Source organism: Varanus komodoensis, unplaced genomic scaffold (genome assembly GCF_004798865.1).
Source record: "Varanus komodoensis strain SLA01 unplaced genomic scaffold, ASM479886v1 scaffold2, whole genome shotgun sequence".
In the NCBI taxonomy this organism is placed as follows: Eukaryota; Metazoa; Chordata; class Lepidosauria; order Squamata; family Varanidae; genus Varanus; species Varanus komodoensis.
The window spans coordinates 18651632-18673549 of NW_025335568.1; the positions used below are offsets into that span (position 1 = coordinate 18651632).

General features: G+C 38.7%; 1 protein-coding gene across 1 annotated transcript in view; it reads right to left on the reverse strand.

Annotated features, from left to right (window-relative positions):
- The window catches only part of STPG2 (sperm tail PG-rich repeat containing 2), a 209759-nt gene that overhangs the window by 175081 nt on the left and 12760 nt on the right, over positions 1 to 21918 (reverse strand). Inside the window, exons 4-6 of the mRNA XM_044429221.1 lie at positions 20429 to 20593; positions 8272 to 8387; positions 7217 to 7328 (exon numbers count right to left, since the gene is read on the reverse strand). Of these exons, the coding sequence (XP_044285156.1) occupies positions 7217 to 7328; positions 8272 to 8387; positions 20429 to 20593 (393 nt within the window). The remainder of the gene's footprint in view (positions 1 to 7216; positions 7329 to 8271; positions 8388 to 20428; positions 20594 to 21918) is intronic.

The following is a 21918-nucleotide window of genomic DNA, read 5'->3' on the forward strand; positions in this document are numbered from 1 at the left end:
TCTTTATTAAATGGATTAAATGTATTCAGATACCAAGAGATATTTACCTTCTTGTCAGACATCCAGAATATAGGAGCTCGAGGACATGCTCATCTATTAACAAAATATGGAAAAGAGTAGCCAACTTTTATTGCTTGGTGTTTTGCTTTGCTTTTTTTTTAATGCTTGCTGCAGAAGTGTCTTTGTTTAAGCCATAATTTACAATGTTAAATATGGGAGCTGCTGGTCCCTTTAGTTTATAGATGCTAAATGGCTCACATAGTGCCCTGTGTCCACAAGATGAATATGGTTATTGGGGTGGGGAGTACAGTGTAAATGGAGGCTATAGACTTCTGAAACATTCTGGGAAGCATACCCTCTAATTTTGGTGGCCTAAATGAACCAAAAACCAAAAAACTTTGGTAATCAGTTATATACTACTTATGTTATCTTCTTAATCATTTTGTCATGACAGATCTCACTCTGACTGAAGTCAAACTAGATGATATCTTAAATGCATACTTGCATTGAATGCATCTGCATGGATTCTTTTCTGATTGTAAGCTGCATAGAGATGCTATGGGGCAATAGGCTGCATGTAAATGTTTTAAATAAATAGAGTGAGGAGGTGGGGGAGCAATAGCAATGTCCCTCCTGTGGGAGAGGGGACAGTTTCTGGGCACTGTTTTCAACAAGACAACATAGAAATATAGAAACAGAGTGAGTCAGAAGGGGCCTCCCGGGCCACCTAGTCTGACCTCCGGCACCAGCCGGCTCCGCTCACGACATGCCCACCATGTGGACATGCAGCCTATCCTTGAACACCTGCACCGATGGGGCCTCAACAACCTCTCGTGGAAGCCCATTCCACACCCTTGGGGTCCTAACTGTCAGGAAGTGCTTCCTGGCATCCAAATGAAACCTTGGCTCCCTGAGCTTTGCTCCACTGGAGCGCACCCTGCCTTCCTCTGCAGGGGAGAACAGGTCTCTTGAGTGAGAACGATTAATGTTTACTAATTAGAATCCCATCCCTGATCAGGAACTGGATAATGAAAAGCAGATACTTAAAATGCATGTGTGCTAAACAATTGGTTAAACTGGTAGATGAGAGATCTAGCACAGTGCTCAAACTGATGGCTGTATTTGTACACCAAGCAGGGAGCAAGGGGGAAACTAGCCTTGTTCTTGCTATGCACTGTCAAGTTGTCTCTGACTTACGGCAACCCTATGAATGAAAACCCTAAGAAATGCCTTGTCTTTGACAGCCTTGCTCAGGTCTTCTAAGTTCAGGGCTGTGGCTTCCTTTATATGGTCGATCCATCTCATAGATGGTCTTCCTTTTCTTCTTCTGTCTTTGACTTTCCCTAGCAAGATTGTCTTCTTCAGTGAAGCTCACCTTCTCATGCTATGTCCAAAATATGACCACCTCAATTTTGTCATTTTTGCTTCTAGGGAATGCATATTTAATTAATCAATTTCTGTACTGCCCATTAGGCAATAAAAACTCTCTGGGAGAATGAAGGAATGTTCAGGCTTGATTTGACCGAGGATCTATGTGTCGGTCTTTCTGTCAGTCCAAGGTATTCACAAAGTGCTCCTCCTGCACCATGTCTCAAATGCATCACTTTTCCTTCTGTTGGCTTCCTTCACTGTCCAGTTTTCACACTCGAACATAGCCCCGGGAATACAGTAGAACGAACGAACTTAGCCTTGGTCTCAAGTAGTTCATTACTGCCCGCACAAGCCTCATTCTTCTTCAAATTTCTAGGCTGTGGCCACCCTTTGAATTGAGACTGAGCCAAGATTTGGAAAATCTTTCACAATTTCAATGTCTTCATTTTTAAAAGTAAAGTTTGGTAATTCTTCTATAGGCATGATTTTTGTTTTCATAATGTTCAGCTGCAGTTCTGCTTTTGCACTTTCTTCCTTCACTTTCATCAGGAGTCATTTCAATTCTGATAAAATATACCATTGCCTGATGCTCTTGCCCTGTTATGAACCCTCTGTTCAGAAGCATCGCAAGAATTTAGCCCTAGAATCTTCAGATATTATTAACAATGGAAATCAAATCTCTGGAGGGTAGTAGCCAACAAATCTCTCAAGCTTAAAAAGCCAGTAATGCATAATTGGTAATCCAAAAGCTATACACAGCTCAAAACCAAAACTGAAGAGTGCAAAAAACTTTTAGCATTTACAGAAAGAAAGATTCTCTTAGCATGCAATATTGGTCTTCTTTCTGTACAAGGCAGACCATTTATTGTCTCCATGACTGTTTTCTTCAAATCATTTTTTGAAAAAGTGATTGCCTTGGCAAAGCTTATCACTAGACTTGTTTTTCATTGTTAGTCAGTATGATGCTCATGTAAATGTAAAGTATTAAAGATGTATTTACATTAAAAATATATTTTTCATAGCTGAATCCCAAGCAAAGGTAGAAGAGTAATGACAGAGATAAATGCCGACCAGCCATGTGTGATTTTGACATTATAACCAGTTAAGGATATTCAGAGCTTGTATATTTTCTCATATATTGCCATTTCAAATGACTTGATCCTCATGTTCTCAACTGACAATATAACACTAGATGGTAGGAAAGTTGCAAATGCCAGCAATAGCACTAAATGTCACCATAACTTTTAACAGGTGCATTTGGAAAACCCATTCCTACATTCAGATGTGCAACTTCACTGGATGACAAAACAAGCTTTTAAAAGCTTTATTTTTCTCTTGGTTATTTCAGAAGTTGCACATTAATCCTACTTGGCTATAGGGTAAGTGAAAAATGCTATGGTTATTTATGTTATCTGTATGTGTGCCTTTACAGACCATGGAAGGAGGAGCTAGATCACCCAAACATAAGTTAGCTTTCTTCATCTCAATGAAAGCAGCAATAACTCTGCCTGGAATACTAATCTCCACAGGGAAACAATTTTCCATGTTTCTAAAAAATTGAAAATCAACTTTGTTGTAGAAACAAAAAAAATGAAGATCAATTATCTGTATGGTTTATGCCCAACTGTATCTATCGGTCAATAAAATAGCATCCATTGAAATAGATTCCCTTCTCCCCACTCCAGCCACCATGCTCCTGATAAATCTGGTCTAGAAGATTGGGGATTCCCTCAGAATACATTTGGATTTACAAAGAAGACCGCAGGGGAATGTGAGGCAGTATTAGGGTCTACTGGAAGCATGGAGGTCCACTTGCACAATGCTAGATATAAACCTAATTTTGCACTGGAGCGCAGAATGGCATAGGGAGTGTCAGCAAGTAGTCTTTTATCCAAGGACTGACTACACCCAAACTAACTTAGCTTTAACAAGTTGTGGCATCATGTGTCATTATACTATATCTTAGGAATCCAAAGAGTTCCTCTATATGCTCAGCAGAATCTTGAGTTCTGATCCTTTGAAAAGCAGGTGCCTTTGACATATTACAAGCTACTCTTAAACACTATATTTATTTTTTTAACCAATTGCAAGGTAAAGTGTTACAAAAAATGACATATAGACAGTTTCAACGGGATTCACAAACAGTAGGACAAATCAGCAGATTAAGTTAACAGATACCATCTTTGAACAGTATTTCAGCGTATGGTTTCATGTGCAGCTGGAGGACTTGTGAAGTCCTCTCATTTTCCCACAGAGTCAATAGAAAAACCCCTCTGTTTCGAAGTCTGTTTGTATGTTGGATCACATGGAGAGAACAACTGACAGAGAAACCCAACAGTAAATCCATATTGGGGTATTCAGAACTAGTTGTACAATTCTTTGGATCCAATTTTTCAGCTGCTAAATTTTGGTACAATCAGTGACATTGCTAAGAAACCAAAACATCTGAGACCCAGCCACAGAGATGAATAGTTGTATATAATTTGTGCATGCGTGCAGATGTGGAATTGCAAGAATGAGGAAATCAGCCAATTTAAACCAACTGGCTAGGCACAATCACGAAGTACTGGTGGTCGCCTCTCACCTTTCTGCCCAATTGACCACCCCACCCATAATGTCCTTGCAACCCTCATTACTGACCAGGGAAACAAGTCTGCATCTTTCATATTCTCTACAAGTTCACTTCCTGTGGTACTGGGCAGAAGTTCAGTCCTCCAAGTCCGCAGCATCAGCACAGAGAGCTCTGTGCCCCATTTGCTCCACCCCACCTCACCAGTGATTGACTATTTTTCCCAGCTTTCCTTACTTCTCCCCACCAACCATCTCACAGGTGACCAGAAGGCAGCCTTTCTTCATCACGACTGTGATCTTCCAAACCCTATCCATGCTCAGCAGCTCATTTGGAGTGAGAATAAGCTCCAGGATGCCTGGCTCAGCTGTCCCCTAATATCCAGAGATAAAATCATGAGATTTGGGACCAGGGACACTCTAGAGAGAGCTTAAAAATGCCCTTGAACATGACCAATCAAAATTACCATTTTAAATGACAAATTAAGAATTGCCTCCCACATTGATTGGTGGAATTCAGAAACATGCAGAGGTCACAGATTCTTGAAACAAACATCTCTTTCTGCGTAATATCAAGAACCACAGTAAGTGAAGCACAGCATCTTCAGCTGAAATCAGTAACAGCATATCTTTTAAACCCTCTTCCAAAAATACTAAGAAATGTCTTATTAGTGCTAATAGAGATTCCTATGCCAGAATGTTATAGCAAGGGACACTCTACATACTCAATTTGGCTGAAAAGGAAAATATTTAATATGATCTTTCTAACAATAAGTGGTAACTTTTCTTCATTAAATTGTAAATTCCCACATTTGAAAAAACAGTCCCCTTCGTAAGGGTACATAAAATGTTTTTATTGAAAGGTTGCCAAGATGGAATTGTTCTCAATGGAGTAAAAACAGAGTAGATTGACAGTTTAAAATATCTAAAATATTTCTTCTCACATCCAGATTATTTATCACCCAAAGGCTAATTACATTTGTTTTTATAATTTGTCCTTTTCTTTTAACCAACTGCAAAACTCCAAGGACAAGCAGTACACACCACCAACACCAACACCCAGTTCCTATAATAATATTATTCAAAATCAGCTAAGCTTGCTCTCTGTAAGGTAACACTGTGTGTCCTGCTCAGGACGACTTTGCCTGTCCTCCAGGTACACCCAAAGGGCAACGTAGGCAATAATGACCCATCTGTTCACTACTGGCAACTAGCAAACTTCTAATGAAGACAGATGTGGGTCACCCTGTACAAACATGCTGCAGGGTGCTAATGAATCCTCCTAATGGTCACTACCTGCCACTTTTGACTGATTGATGAACAAAAGGGTTAAGCTTGAAAAGCTAAGATGAGTACTACAGACAATCATCAGTCTTACTACAACATCTCTTTCACTCTGACACTCTTGTTCTTTCCTGTCATCTTTCTCAGCATATATATAAACAGATTGTGAGATACACAAAAGACCCCTTCTAAATCTGGTAAAAAATTGGCTTCTACATGGAATGTATACACTATTCTCATATGATGAACATTTAGATATTTTTATATGGAAGCCTCTCCAAAATATCAAATACCAACAGCAAATAACATTTAAGGCATCAATCAGGTTAGGGAACTACCTATACAAGTCACAAGAAGAACAGAGCATACACAAAGCTACCTAAATAGTCTTCCTGGCAGACCATGCCTATACAAGAGGGCTGAGCTTAATACAACCATTATCATTCTGCACATATCCCTGCCCTAGTTTGGCTAATCGTTACTCTTGCCTACAAACATGGATTTTTATTAACTTCTGCAGGAAAAAGCACAGAATAGCACACACCAAGGTATCATCTGCTTTTCTATGTCATGCCCCATATTGAAGCCCATACCAAAGTAAAACAAACTATAATTTTATAATTTAAAGCAGATGCTTAAATGTTCAACTGTTCCTATTGTTTCTTGTTCAGTTTCTCTAGATGAAACATCATTGCCTGATTCAGCAAATATTAAAATGTGTGGCTAGAAAGTAAGAGAGGTAGCAAGAACCAATGCAATCATCTTGCCATGAAATTCGGAACTCCAGAAGTCAAACATTATTGTATTATCTTCAGAGACCCCCAAATTAATCTATATTGTTACATTCTTTCAACCTTTCAATATTGTTACAATCTATATATTGTTAGCTGATTTTGTTACATAGGCATGTCATAAGCAGAGCCGGCTGGAGCCGGGAATCAGACTAGATGGCCCAGGAGGCCCCTTCTGACTCTCTCTGTTTCTCTGTTTCTAAGTTTGTATTCAAATGTACCATGAATTGTTCAAGGTGGTGAGATCATATTATGCCTGCCTTGAATGCAATGGTTGATAGTTGCTTTGTGGTTTCAATTAAAGATGTTCATTTTAGTTTTCAAAGCCCTAAATAACTTAGGACCAGGCTATCTAAGAGACTGCCTGTCTTATTATGAACAGGCCCAAGTATTGAGACCTGAGGGAAAGGCCCTTTTGGGGGCATCATTACTCACAGACACCCATCTTTCAGGCAACTATGAAAAGGCTTTCTCTTTTGTCACCTGCAAACCTCTATACTACCCTGAAGAATGAAGAATGCCCTCCTCTCTTGCAGAGATGTGCATCTGTGGAGATGTGAAGACACATCTTTTTAATGCAGCATTTAAAAGTATATAATAATGTTAACATTCTAATGCTTTACTATATTGATGTACCAATTTTATTGTTTTAAGGTTCTGTTTTAAAATGCTGTGTACTACCTTGATGACTTTTTAGAAAATAAGATGATATATAAATGTTAGCAAATCAATAAATAGCTCCACAGCAAGCTCAAACTGAATGGTGAAGAATTCTATACTGAACAAACTAAGGTTGGTGCTATGTAAGCTCAAAAGGATTCACCAGATCAAAGACTTCCTTTAACAGCTGTATTTGACAAGGAATTATGAGAAATATTGTGCATTTCTGTCACTTCTATTGGGAAGGAACATGATGCATGATTTATCCAATTTCATTCATTGTTCTAAATTCAGATAAGATGGCAATATTGAAGCACTTAAACACTTATGATTGTCAAAGAGCTTTTTAAAAACTTTACAAATTTGTCCTCACAAGAATCCTGTATAAAGCATGAGCAACTGATTTCCTCCATCACCAATTTGGAAAACACTTTTATTCCAAAGCTCCAGTATACGCTATATGTACAGTCTTTCGTATTGCAAGGTTTCAGTTCCATCATAATTGTCAGATAAGATATCACTCTATTTTGCATTGACATTACCTTCTTTTCTTCCTGTAATACTATTTCCTCATGATATCGTGGAACATAGAGGTCACATTTTTTCTGGTCTTCTTTTCTGATGTTGACATTTTCATAATGCACTGCACTTTCCCTTTAGAAAGTTTGAACAGACTTATTAGTCATCTCTTTTGCATGACTGAGCATCTAAATACGCACAGTGAAAGTTTTCCACCACCCCAACCTCCTGAGCAGTATTAGAAACAGCTACTCTTTGCAATAACAATAAGAAGCTATTTCGCTCACTAATAGAATAGCCTAAGCTTACATTGTGGTTCTGTACTATGAATTCAAAGAATTTATTTTTCATAGCTAGGTTTTCTTGCCATGGGTAAACTGTAATAAAAACACAGTAGAGGCAGGAGAAATTCAGGAAACTGACTAACCATCATACATGAAAAATAATGCCTCAAGTGAATCCAGAAACATAAACATCTGCAAAATTCAAGCAGTATTTACGCTGTGAGATATAGTTATGTTTCTCAGCATTCCAAAATTTCCTAATATTTTCATCTGTGAGCAGCAGGTGAGGGCAACACCTATGATCCCTTACCATCAGTCATGCTGGCTGGTGTGACTGGGAATTGTACCTTAAAACATCTGCAGGCCACCAAATTGTCTATCCCTTAACTAGAATATATTTGCATTTAAGGACACAAATCTGATGCCAGCATGTGTGGTCTGGCCCATAGTAATTGCAGAAATACAGGAAAGTCATGTTATTTTTTCTGTATTGTTTAAAATGGGAAATAGAACGGTGCCTCTGTGCATATTCATTGCCTAGTTTCGCAAGACACACTCAATTCATAAAAAGAAAAATGCCATCGGCTATCAGAAGACAAGCCTGTGTTCACTAGTCACATGCATTTGCCTTGATATTACAAAATGGCACTCCATATGAGCAGCTCACAGACCACTTTGATGGGCTCATTCCTGCCACAACAAAGCATAGTTTATCATGATGTCCAAGCTGGCCCAGAGACTAAATTGTTGCCCAGGTGGCAATTTCAATACAAAGCAGTGACTGAATTACATACTGAATTACGTCATAATCTGCAGGTCCAGGGCCCTCACGTGGCTTAAATTCATGTCGCTTTTCTGTTAAATTGCCAAAATGCACTCCTTTATATTTCATTGTAGGATAAGTTTCATTCTGGAAGACAAAGAGGAAGTGGTTTTTGTTTGTGACATATAGCTTCTTTATAATAGCTAAATAGAGATTTGAACACAATCTTCCTTGAACTAGTTCAATATCCCATACCATTCTGGCTTTGATCAAAATATCACATTATTCAGACTTACAGAATGACCTCTGCTTATACCTTTAGCAGGTAATTTACCTCATTCACATACATATATCCATGGTAACATTTAATGAATTTAGATTTTACAAATTTATGTATTTTTCTCAGCTTAAGGAGTTGATATTTATGTAGCAACCAACCATGACTGTAACTGTAATACAAATGCACTTCCCATAAGCAAAAAAGAAAATCAATAAGACAAGTTCATTAACTAATTCTAGTCTCTATCCATTTTGAATGTGTTCATTCATTTAGATCAGGGCAGTCCAACTTTTTGTACCTCGAGGGCCTTATGAGGACTTTAACACAGATCCCGGGAGCCGTACAATGAATTACACTTCCTTATCATAAATATGCAATATATTTATTTAATTTAATATATTTAATTAATTAATGCAATTAATATATTTAACCATTAAACAAGGGAAAAAGCTAATATGAGGTTTCGGAGCTTGCTTTTCTCTGCGAGTTCAAAGAAACAAAACTGTCTGTGTGCCAGAAAACAGGGAGAAGGAAGCAAAGAAGTATTGATATGGTGGGCCTGTGATCTCACAGGCAGCTCCTTCTCCGACCATAGCCCCAGTCCAATGCCCACTCTTCTGAGGTGGCCCATCCCTTTCCTGTTTCTCCTGCCCAGAAACCCTCTCATGTGGCCCCGCCAGCCCCTCCTTCCTTCTTGGAATTGGCGTACTGTGCCTCCTGTACTCGAGCCCACAAACTCTCCACGGCATGCCCAACCCACTCCTGCTCAGTAGCTGAGAGAGCAGGATGAGATGTTGGCCTCAGGAGAGCTCACTGCAATATGCCCATGCCATTGCTGGGATCCAGATGTGAGGGAGGGGGGTAAGCTCTGATCAGAAAGAGGGTCACAGAACAAGGCCTTGGGGGCCAGATGCAGCCCACAGGCCACACGTTGAACCACCCCAATCATTTGACTTTACCATACAGTTTTGTTGGTATCTCATATATGAATAACTGATTTGTTGCCTATTATGCATACACAAAATTATACAACAAATGGGAACCTGTCACACAAGTACACCTGTCACACAAAATTGTCTTTACTCTTTATACAGGAAGCACTCACATGCATGTTCACTATAAACTCAGTTCCATCAGGTTGAACGAGACTTGCTCTTCCACTTGCACTGCATTTTGCACCGAAGTCTAACAACACAGGCCTAGATATGTCTGTTCAGAAGTAAGTCCCATTAGTTCAACCAGACAAACTCTCAGGTATATGTGAGTAGGACCGAAGCTCTGTAATTACTTTTGTACATGAACTCTAATTAAAAATCACACTTTGAGACTCATTGAAGATTTTTGATGAACAATTAATATTCTATGAGTTCTAAAAAGAATCTTGAATCCAGTTTAGATAGACTAGGGTTCCCACCTCTGGGAAAGAACTTGCTTTAATGTTTAAAAAAAGGAGCTAAGAGCTATATTTCTTGCAACAAATGGGATGAAATGTAGGATGATAAACCAAGGCTATTTATTATCCCAATTTAAGAGGGAAAGCACATGCAATTATTCAAAATAGTACTAGAACTTACTTTACAGCAAATACATAGATAAACAGATGATTGTCTCTATAAATGATAAGGAAAATGCTACATATCAAGCAAAATTCAATTTCCTTGTGCCTTAGGGCCACTATATCAAATATTTCACACTAATGGAATTAGAGCACCATCCAGTGGTTTCTACAAGGAATTATTTATTTACAAATTAAGATAACTAAAATATTTTTAGAATAAAAATTACTTTTAAATATGTAGAGATTCTAACGTTAGACTTTCCTCCACTTCTATGTAAAAGAATACAGCACATGCAATCCTGTGTTTCTGAACCATGAGTATTGTTACTGTGGTAGGCTTCCATCAATTTTGCCTAATTCTATACAGATCTTGGGGAGCGGGGGGGGGGGGGGAGACAAGACTCAACCTTAACTCCACAAAGCATTGACCCTGTACTTGCCTACTCAGAAATAAGTCCCATTGAGTTCACTGGGACTTCATTCTCAAGTAAATGCGTATCTAATCGCAGCATTAAACAACACAAATAGACCTCAAGCTCTTAGCATATCCACCAAGTTCATATAATTTGAACTTGTAGCAATGCAATATCTAGATTATTAATTCCCTTCATTAGGTGGGGGTGATTAGACCTTGCCAATAGCATATTAGATACAATTCCTATAGCATATTAGATACAATTAGATACATATTAAAGTTGAATGGCAACCCTATGTAGTTTCTTTGTAATTTCTCTCATTAATGATCTCATCAGGCTACAAATTGTTGGTTGACTAACCTCTGAAGCTCAATTCTAAAGTCTAGTTCTCAATGACATGATAGGCCTGTGTTTGATCTATACAACTCGAGACTACAAACAAGGGTTTCATGTAAGAGAACTCTGAAGAAAAACCTCCCTCCAAATCGAAACTCAGCATGAGGCAGAAGGGTTGTAGCCCACCATCTCCTCAAGATCCTAGTTTTCTTTGTGCCGAGTTTGTCTGGTATGGAGAAATGGTCAATAACATGAGCTGTAGTCTGAGTGCGATAATCCAGCTACAAGTTAACCACCTCAGTGAAAGAATGCCTACTTTTAATCAGTCACATGTATGCGTTTCCAAGTGTATACTCTAGTAGCTCTCCATGGAAGTGTCACATTAATATGAGTAACACCAGACAATGAACTTGTCCTAATGCAGCTAAAATGACATGCCTGGTGAAAATTGAAGGGAACTAATGTCTTATAGACATTTAAAAGTTAACACAGTTGGGATTCTTGTATGCACAGAGAAAGACTATTTTAGCAATACGTTTTAGGAGACTTCAAAATTACAAGTGAGTGAAATTATATTTAAATTTACCTCATTAAACAAATGCAACTTAATAGTGAATTAAAATACCTTATATGTATATTAAGATGCAGCTTATTATATGAGCCACAGCAAACTCAAATATCATTTGTCGCTTCATTTGCAAAAGTATTTAACATACTTTTTTTAAAGCCAAATCTATACCAAGAAAGAAATAAGTTAACAATTCATACATACATGGTCCTTAACTAAATGAATTACAGTTATGATGAAGGCAAAGAAGAATATAATACTGAACTGGGTCCCAACTAAGCAGCAGCTATTTCACCCACCTGAAGTGAATGTCACTCAGCTCCTCCTGATTGCTCACTGTATTTTTGTGATACCCATATTGGTTGAAAACAAAACCAGTCAAAAGGCTATGTGTGTTTGATAAGTACATCTGAAACTCCACTTCTTCTCCACTATTGCCTCCACTGTTCCCAAAAATAGTAACCCATGCCCTTGCAAATGCAAAGAAGGAAGCATCTAGTCCACATTTACAAAGGAGAGACGCCTGCCCCCATAGGCCTTCCTCGCTGGCAAGCAACGCAGAGATCCTTACACAAAGAAAGCCTTTTCCCACCTTGACAGAAGGGTATCAGTGGAGGTCAGCAGGAGGAACTGAGGTGCGACACAAGCACCAATCTGAAGCAGGCCTGCTCAGGGGTTGGGGCTATGCTTGCCACAAACTGAAGCCATTCTATTTGGGCAGTTGGATTCACACTTTCAACAACCCCCATACCCTTGAACTACTGGCCCATGTCTTGCTATATGCACACTTGCAAATTTCCCTTGAACAATCAATTCCAGGAAGCTCCAGTATTAGAAAGAACATTCTATTCTGATGTTATTGGAAATATTGAACTTCTAGACACATCTGTTCTTATATCAGTGTATATAAGAAAGATCTGGATCTATGGATAGATTTCTTAGTTCTTGACTTCCAGCAGGTTAACTCAGCAACAAAGTAACTCTCCCTTCCATAAGCAGTAAGTTATACAGCTGAAATGAAGGAAGCTTGGAAAACAAGGAATGGATTTTTGTTTGAAGAATTGTGCTCCATTAATTTCAAATACTCCAAAAAAAAAAAAAAAAGATGTCTGTAACAAACAAGGTCCCATAAGCCTTATATTAAATCATATAGTATCAAGGATCATAAACGTCCATATTGCACCTTTTGTTGCAAAATTATGTGGTAGCTTTTGACAAAAACTAATAATTAATCACAACAGCTAGATGATGTTTGTAAATTGAGGACCTTTTAAAAAGATTGGTTTCTTTGACAGACCACTACGAAACAGCAAAATATGCATTTGTTTCAGTACAGAATCCAAACTGTATAGCTAAAAGTTTATTAGTATCCATGAAAAAACCTTAAGATCAATACATATTTGACATTTACAAAGAGCTTTTTAGTGATTCGACTCAGAAAGCAATTTCAAAAGGTGCTCAAACTATAGGCTATTCTTTTTTTGAACTCAATAAGCTTGAATAAAATTATTCCCTTTCACATACACAGCTTAAGCACAACATTAAAAATAATATAAATTGACTACTGCTTAACTCACTAACCTGTGTATTATTCAGGTAGAATACCCTATCCATAATGAAATTAAAAAACCCTTTTAAAAACATAGACTGAAGAATAAATTGATGCACTCTTAACTCTAAATCAGCACACTCTTTTTTTCTGAGAAGTGTTGACAATACCAACTTCAAGGTCGCTGTCAACTTGCTATGTCATTAGCAAATAAAATATGGTTTAATTGAAGCAAACTCAGCAAGGAGGTGCATTATTTTAAGTGAACATTGCAATATAACTTGAAGTATTACTAATCGCCACTCCTGTTGACAGTAAAAATGGATGAAGGTGCTTTGGAACTTTTTTCATATGACTTTCTCGTAATTAAATATGGAAATAGATTCCATGAAGAATTAAAAGTCCCAGTGTGCATTAATCCTAACACTAATGGACTGCTTTCAGTGTTGCAGCACACAGGTAGTTCCCAGCATGTTTCCAACATTATCTAATCTATCAGTGTCTACATTCTTAGTGTGAATATGTAATGCAAAGCACAGATCAGGGATTACATCCCGTGCTGCCTCAAGTGGAAATATGCATTTATCACATCTCAGAATGCTTGTGTAAAAATTTTGTGTAGTTATAAAATACCTTGTACTATAAAGGCATCCAGCTGTATGACACTTTGCATAATTATCATCCAGAAGGCTCCCAAAAGAAAAAAAGTTGTCCATGCTTTGATATTAATCAACATAATGCTATCATCTATACATGAAGCAAGTTGTCAATAACCTTTTAAAGTATAATTAATGTTTAAATGTAAACTACACTACTATGTTGGTCTGTTTATGCATATTTTTAATCCCCTTTTCAAAACAAGTTCCAGGCTCTCAGAAGTAAATGCTGTACTCCAAGATAAGATTACAATAAGAAATTCTTAACATAAAGCAAAACAGCTTCCAAATGCCCAAACATTTTTCCTTCCTTTGAAATGAAAGAGTGGGGAACAAAAATCAAAAATGATGCCCACATTTCATGTAATTCAAAACTGTAGCACATTTCTCCTCTCATCATCTGTAATGAGAAATGCTAATCTCTAAACCCAGAAATGCAGCAGAACCCATCCATTCCAATCGATCAACCTTCCAATATGATAAAAAGGTTTGCCACCAGCAGTTCTAGATTGTATTGGTATCGATGGTTTGACTTATCAATAAAGGTACACCCTACAACACAATACCATGTCTTAGCTTGCATAATCTTGCCAGTATGCTTAAGCAGTATGAGGGTCTCTGCTCATGTGCCCATCACAGAGCAACAAAACTAATGGACACAGGGCCACAGTTTCCTCGGGGCAGCCGGCAACCAAGGAATGTTACACCTTCAGTACAAGCCTTAAATAAAACTTTTAAAAGTTAAGGTGCATTTCTATGCATACTTGAACACAAAAATGTCCTATAGCACCCAATGGGACACAACTAGCCAGCTATGTTGAGAATAAATGATGAAATAATTCATCCCCAGCAAAGGCAATGAAGAGGCACCAATGTGTTAGACTAACAATCTGCAGCTAACAACAGTGATGGGAGGTAACATTGAACCATTATCTACTGTGGCTCTTAGACCGTTTTCTGGCTGCCCATAACCTTCTAAACACAGAATCTAATCAAGCACAAAAGAATAACAGAGGTGAGGACTGCCTTAGATGGCAAATTATGAGGAGAAAGTACTGAGCCTCTGTTTGGATTTGGAGGAAAGTCCTTTCCTCCCTGGAGCACTCCCTCTTTCAGCACCTACCTGGTCTTCCCGTAAGAACCATGTCAGATGAGAGCTTGAGGGGATCCCTGCAAAGCACAGCCCCTGCCTCAGGAACCACAAATGGCTATGCTTTGGAAGGATCTTCATAAAAGCAGAGACTCCCCAGCTTTTCTCATCCCCAGCTTATCTTATCCCCAGCTTTTCTTATGGACAGCCAGGAAGGAAGGTGCCATCAAACTGCACTTTCAGTTACTTTAATTATTTGTTGACTGTTTTGTGTAGTGTGTGTGTGTGTAGATAGATAGTATTTATCTAGGATTAACCACCAGGTATAGAAATTTTGGAACAAAAAAGCTGGATATAATCATTTTAATCAATAAATATACTCTAAGTCAAGATCACTCAAAACATGTTTTATATACAAGGGAAATGTTGATGCCGCTCTCTAATGAATCAACTACAACTTCTCCAGTATAAAATAAGAATTCTTAATCTTTCAAAGAAAACTTTAAAAATTGATTTTTTTTTTCATTTCTTGAATCTAATAGTCAATTTGATTAAAGTAAAATGCCTTATGATTCTAGAATCAAGTAGTTCAATTTAATGACTCTGCTGCCCCCTAATGCATTGACTGGAAAAGCTTATATGAAAGAAAAGCAAAATTATAAGCAGTGCTATGTTGATCTCATATTTATTTTGGTTTATTTCAGTCCTGCATTATTGTTCTGCTATTAAAGATATGATGTGTTTGAAAATTTAAAATAATATCAGCACATGCCTCAGAACCTGCTTATTGCCTGCAATAAGCAAGAGTTTGGCTTTTAACTAAAATCAATTAACATGGTACAGGAAAGACAACCCAGACAAACAGTTCTTCTATATTATCTGAGTGAAAATGAAATGGTTGAAAGTAACCTTATGATACAGTGATGTATCTCCAAGTATTTTATGAAATCACTATAATTAGAAATTGAATCATTATGATTTTCTACACAGCATGCTGTCTTTCTGTATGAATAGAACTAATATATGTTTACTTAACCCTGAGAAGACAACCAATGTTTATACGGGCTTGAGATATTTTGGTTATTTCCTTGGCTGCCAATTATTTGTGTCTGATATACAGTAACTGATTAGAAACTCATAAAAACACACTGGAAACATGAAAGCCATTAGAAGCAGAAAATGACTTATAACATATCCCATTTGTCTATCAAGCCCATTATTACCAACTGTGACTTATAATGGTTCTAAGGGAGTTTTCCAGCTGGAAATGCAAGAAACTGAACCTGAGATCTATTTCATGCAAAGCATGTGCTCTACCACTGTGCTTTTTATTTTTATTTTATTATTTGATTTCTAGTCCACCCGATTAGCCACATGACTCACTAGGAGGGTTACAGTGATAAAACCATATAAAAACAATAGCAAAACACAATAATCAAATAGCAAAAAAACAGTAAAAGTGCCCTACCTCATCTTAACAGACCCAATAATTTCATACCACAATCTATTAAAATACCATTAAGAACAGTTTAACAATTAAAATACTGGCAAAATAAACAGGTCTTTGCCTGGCACCGAAAGGAATATAAAGAGAGCTCCAGGCAAACCTCTCTAGGGTTCTCATTCCAAAGTTGGGGTGCCACTTCTGAAAAGGCCCTTCTTGTTGTCATTACCCTCCTCATTTCCTGAGAAGAAAGCTCCCTCAGAAGGTCTCAGATGCAGATCTATGATGCATAGGGTGCTATGAACCTTTCCCATAAGAGGAGAAATGTAGATTCGTGCAACCACAGCAAATGCAAAACAAAACAGAAAGCTAGGTGTAGCCCTCAAAATACAGCCATGGTTTATCAGACAGTCATGTGGCAAACATCAAGTCTTATAGATTGTTTTAAGTGGTCAGGAGACAGCAGTGTTGAAGTGCAGAGCTGGCAAGAAACAGCAGGAACCTTGTCTCACGTATACTGAGGACAGACTTGATGCTTCTTTCATTCTATAACATTAACATGAGCAAAAGAAAACGCTCACCTCTCCCCAAGGCCACTGAACGTGCCAGAAAGCATTCAAACATGACTATTGCATTTGTGGAGCCTTATGCTCACAAATGTGTTACTGTATTTAATCTAATCCAGACAGCACAGCCAAAAGTATAGTTAGCAGGCTAGCATAAAACATGACTAATGTACTTCTCTCAAAATTCAAAAGGTCATGGAATGACTTCACACTGATAGTAGAGCTACTGAGAATTCCCTTCCAGAAAGCAGTCATCACGCTGCTTGAAAAGTTTCTTTCTCTAAACTGCAGAAGGAGTTGAGAAGTACCCTTGTATACATGGACAAGATGCTTGGGAGTGGGGAAAGAAAGGCAAGTAGACAGGAACAAAACAGTCTATACTGAATTGCCAGATATATTTATCCACATAATACAGTATGTGCACATGAATTCCCTCTGCTAGATTCTCTGTATTGGCAGATGGCATGCCTAAGCTACCTTTTTGGCATCTTGCTGTCCTTCTCCCAGAGGTTGGAACATAGGAAGTGCTTTATACTGAGTCAGAAAACTGGTCCATCTAGCTCCGTATTGTCAACACTGACTGGCAGAAGCTCTCCGGAATTTCAGGAAGGATCCTTTATTACTCTCCAGAGATGTAACAGATTGAACCAGGGATCTTCTGTATTCAGAGCTGGTGCTCTACTACTAAGCTATGACCCCCATTTCTACAAAATTCAAGTTCATTTCCTAACAACCTATATCACATAATCTAGAAATAGAAATAGATGAGTTGGGAAAGAGCTGACTAACTGTCAAATTATGCTGACTCAAGTGCAATTCCCTTCTATCCACCAGGCACAGATCCAATGAAGACATAAATGAGAACATTATAAGTATCCTACTCATACAAGCATTTTATATGAAGAACTATGAACTGAACTTCCCAGAAAAACTGAGTGATTAGTATTTACCACTTTCTTCAAAGAGCTCATGATAAACAATGAACTGCCCCACTTTGGGCAATAATGCAAAACAGGTATTTGTATGTCAAAAGGCAGGACAAGAGCCTTCTATCAGATACCAACTGCTGTTTGCAATCCTGCTGGATGCATCTCTTAAAATCTATGAAGACCAAAGATACACAGAAACACGGCCAGTTCTCACTACAAAAAATTCATTTGGTAATTAGAAGAAGAGGATCTAAATCTCTACAGAGTTAGGCAAACACATCTGAAGCAAGGGAAAACTGAATGTGTTAGAAGGACAGAGATGTATTAAGGTTAGTAGGATCATGAAACCAGAGAAAGAATTGGATAGTCAGGAAATGAAACACCAAAAGGCAGAAGCAGAACAATGAACACAGTATGCAATCTGCAGGAGGGAAGTGGTTTATTGCAAAAATATGCACAAAAATAGGCTGACTTGAAAGAGAATAATCAATGACCAATAACACTTGGAGAAGAGGAGAGCAAAATAAAAAGTCGCTAAAGCTACTTGAAGGCACAGGGGCAGGTGCTTTTCTACAGATGCAAAAGGTCCAGAACCAGTTCCACCGTCCGAAGGCCTCTAATTCAATTTTCCAATCATCAAGGAAGCTGATATTATGGAGGTACAATAGCACAGTATAGCACAGAAGTGGTAAAGCAATCTTTTTCCACAGTCCTGTTTGTAAGGGCAAACATCTCATGCTAATATACACTAGTTAAGGATCTAATGTTTATTATGCATAAAAGCAGTATGCCAAGCCCACAAGAACCAGATAGTTTTAATCAATCCTCTTTAACACAACTTGCATTCTAGCTGGTGCCCTCCAGATGTTTTGAATTTCAACCCAAGGCAGGATGGCCAATAGTCAGGAATGCTATTTGAACTTTTCATACAAATCATCTGAAGGGAAACAACTTGGAGAAGGCTACTTCAGCAAATGAACTGAAAGGCTGAGGCTGTGATTCATATAACAAATGTTGAGGGTTAAAAAGGATGCAGAACCAAAGCAAAAGTGGAAACAATTTTTTTTTTATTTATATCCTGCCTTTTTCCTACAAAGGGCTCAAGGCAGCTTACATTATCTCTCCTCCTCCATCTTATCCCACAACAACAACCCTGTGAGGTAGGTTGGGCTGAGAGACTATGACTGGCCCAAAGTCACCCAGTTGGCTCCATGGCCGAGCGGGGACTCGAACCCAGATCCTCTGAGTCCCAGTCCCATGCTCTTAACCACTACACCACACTGGCTTTTCAGGACCTTGGACAGATCACTCTGAGAAGATTACTCGTCCTAAGATTAAAATTCAGTTTCAACTGAACCCTAATATAACTTTGATTGTAACTACCTGTCCCAAGCTCAACCACCATCACCAAGCTGAGAAGTCGAAAGTCTTAAAGAAACAGTCCTTGGGTTTAAAGCTGAGTATCACATAGGAAGAGCTATACCACATTATACCAAGAGTCCATCTAGTTCAGCATCCTGTTCACAAAGTGGCCAACCAGCTGTCTACAAGCAGGACACGAGTGCAACAGTGCTATCTCATCTATGTACCACAGTAACTCCTGTACATAGGCATACTGCCTCTGATACTGGATCATATAGCCATTGGAACTAGTAACTCTGATAGCCTTATCTTCCATACATTTGTCCCATCCCCTTTCAAAACTGGTGCCAACTACAGCTTAAGCATGTGTTCTGTTGTAATGAGTGAATGGATGAATGAATGGACCTATTTTAAGTGAAGAAACTGGAAACACCTGAAGAATGGTAAGGAGCAGGATAGGAGTACTGCTCTTGATCTGCAAATCCAGTCTGTGCATCTACTTCTGTTTTCACACACTGAGCTCTCAGGGTGATTAGCACTGCTCAGGATTAAAAGAACAGAAAGGTTCACTTGTGACACATCTTTTCATCTGTCCTGAATCTCTCCCCAACCAGCTTTATGGGATGATGCCAGGCTCAAGGATCATGACAGAAGGAGAAAAATGTTTCCCTATCCACTGTTCTGTGTACTTGTCATGACATTCCATGTTCATTTTTTTCTAAGCTAAACAGTCCCATGTGTTGTAACCTTTCCTCACAAGAGAGTTACTCCAGCCACTCGATCATTTTAGTTGCCCTTTTCTGCATGTTTTTGAACTCTACAATATCCATATGCACTGACCAGAATTATGCAGCGTATTCTCAGTACAGTCTTATCATCAATGTGTATAAGGGAAGCATGAAACTGGTAAGATCTCTTTCTTGGTCAGACACTTCTATCTCAGCCCCCATCAGTGTTTATGTGAAGTTGGGAGCTATGGCCCTAGCATGCATCACTTTACACCAGTTTAAACTGAACTGCATGTGCCATTTTGATGTCCATTCCCCCAATTTGGAGAGATCCTTTGTGATCTCTTCTTGTTTCAGTCACAAAAAGTAATTTGGTATCATCAGTAAACCTAGCTACCTCACTGTTCACATCCATTCCCTTCTGGTAAGCAGGAATTTAGGAATGTCAGGTCCCTGTCCAGGAAGGTTCTAATTCTTCTGGAGAACCCTGCTCAGCATCTGCTTTTTAGAAGTTCCCCATACTGACAGCTTGGATCCCAGCAATTCTAACTGACTAAGGTTTGCCTCTGGGGCTTGAGTCCAGGCCTTCCACTGTGGCTGCTGACTAGCCAACTGGCTAGTTCCTCCCTTACTATGTCCAAGTTTTGTCTGCTGCTCAAGATCCAGGTTGAGACAATGAGAATCCAATGAGTTAAAAATTACTTACACTTTTTGTTCGATAGTATGCTGGACCCAAAGTGTTGTCTCTTGCAGGAGGGTTATGTTTTATAAGAGTGCCATCCTCAGCCTCTTCATAACCGTATGATTGCCCTTGAGAAGGGATAGAAGGAGCATCTGACTTTCTGAAGATTTTGATACTTCCTGCAAGTTTCTACAGAAACAAATACAATATGCCTTGTAGCAGCAGTAACACATTCTTCCAGCAGTTCAACATGAGACTGGTTACATTCAGTGGAATTTACCATACAAAAGAATATGCTTAAGTGTACAAGCTATGAACTCCATAGACTTGACTAAAATAAAGTACAAGCATATTTGATAGACTTGTAACTAAACAAAAATAGAGATTTTATATCAATGTCATTAACAAAAAAAATTGTTCTTGCTGCCAAAGGCAGTAAGGAAACATGACCGTTAAGAGAAGCCCTGTGTAACACAGGTCAACAATTCCAATCCAAATGTCTTATACAGTGGTACCTTGGTTCACGAATGCCTCAGTACACGACCAAATCAGGTCGCGAACAAAAATTTCATAAAATTTTTGACTCGGGTTGCAAACTCCACATTGGGTGGTGACTGCAATCACGGCTATCTCCCCACCCACCCCCCGAGTGGGGAGATGGCTGTGATCATGCTGGCGATGGTGGGGGAGGTGGCCAAGATCGCGCGGGTATTTCCTGCGCAAGCGCGATCTCAGCCATCTCTCCCCCACCCAAGCACGCCCGCATCCACGCCCATCTCTACCCCTTCAGCACCCCCACATTCACACCGGTCTCTCCCCTCCCCAGTGCGCTGGGATGATGGGCACGATCACGGTCGTGCTGGGGGGGGGGGGGAGATGGCTGCGCTCATGCTTGGGGTGGAGGGGAGGAGATGACCACGATCTTTGTTGTTCTCTGTCACTTTGCTTCACATTTTTCTGATAAAAAAATAGTTACAGAATGGATTAACCTTATTTACATCAAACCTTATGGGGAAATTTAACCTGGCTCATGACCAATTTGGGTCACAATCAGAGTCCTGGAATGGATTACGTTTGTGAGCCTAGGTACCACTGTACTTGATCCTTCAGTATCTCATGGTTTGGAAAATGTTAGTAATACCCACAGAACTTCTGGTCATTTCAGTATATTTTAACAAGATTCTATGCATGGTACGGTTTTGAAGGCCAAAGTAGAGACACTGGTTAAGGTTCCCAGTTTGTGCAGATTAAAGAGATTCAGTTACTGTTCTGTGAACTTGCCACTTTTTATTCATCAGGAACAAGGTTTTTGTTTCATTGATTTGTTTCTTTGAAGTAGAATCTCAGAGACTAAAAAATGGACTGTAAACCAAACTATAACAGAGTTTCATCCTTAAAGCATCTCAAAAAATATGAATCAAATATACTGTGTTGCATAAGTCCAATACAAAAACCTAATTTTAACTAGAGCTTTTCCAAGGGACATAGGTTTTGCACCATTTCATAAACCGGGA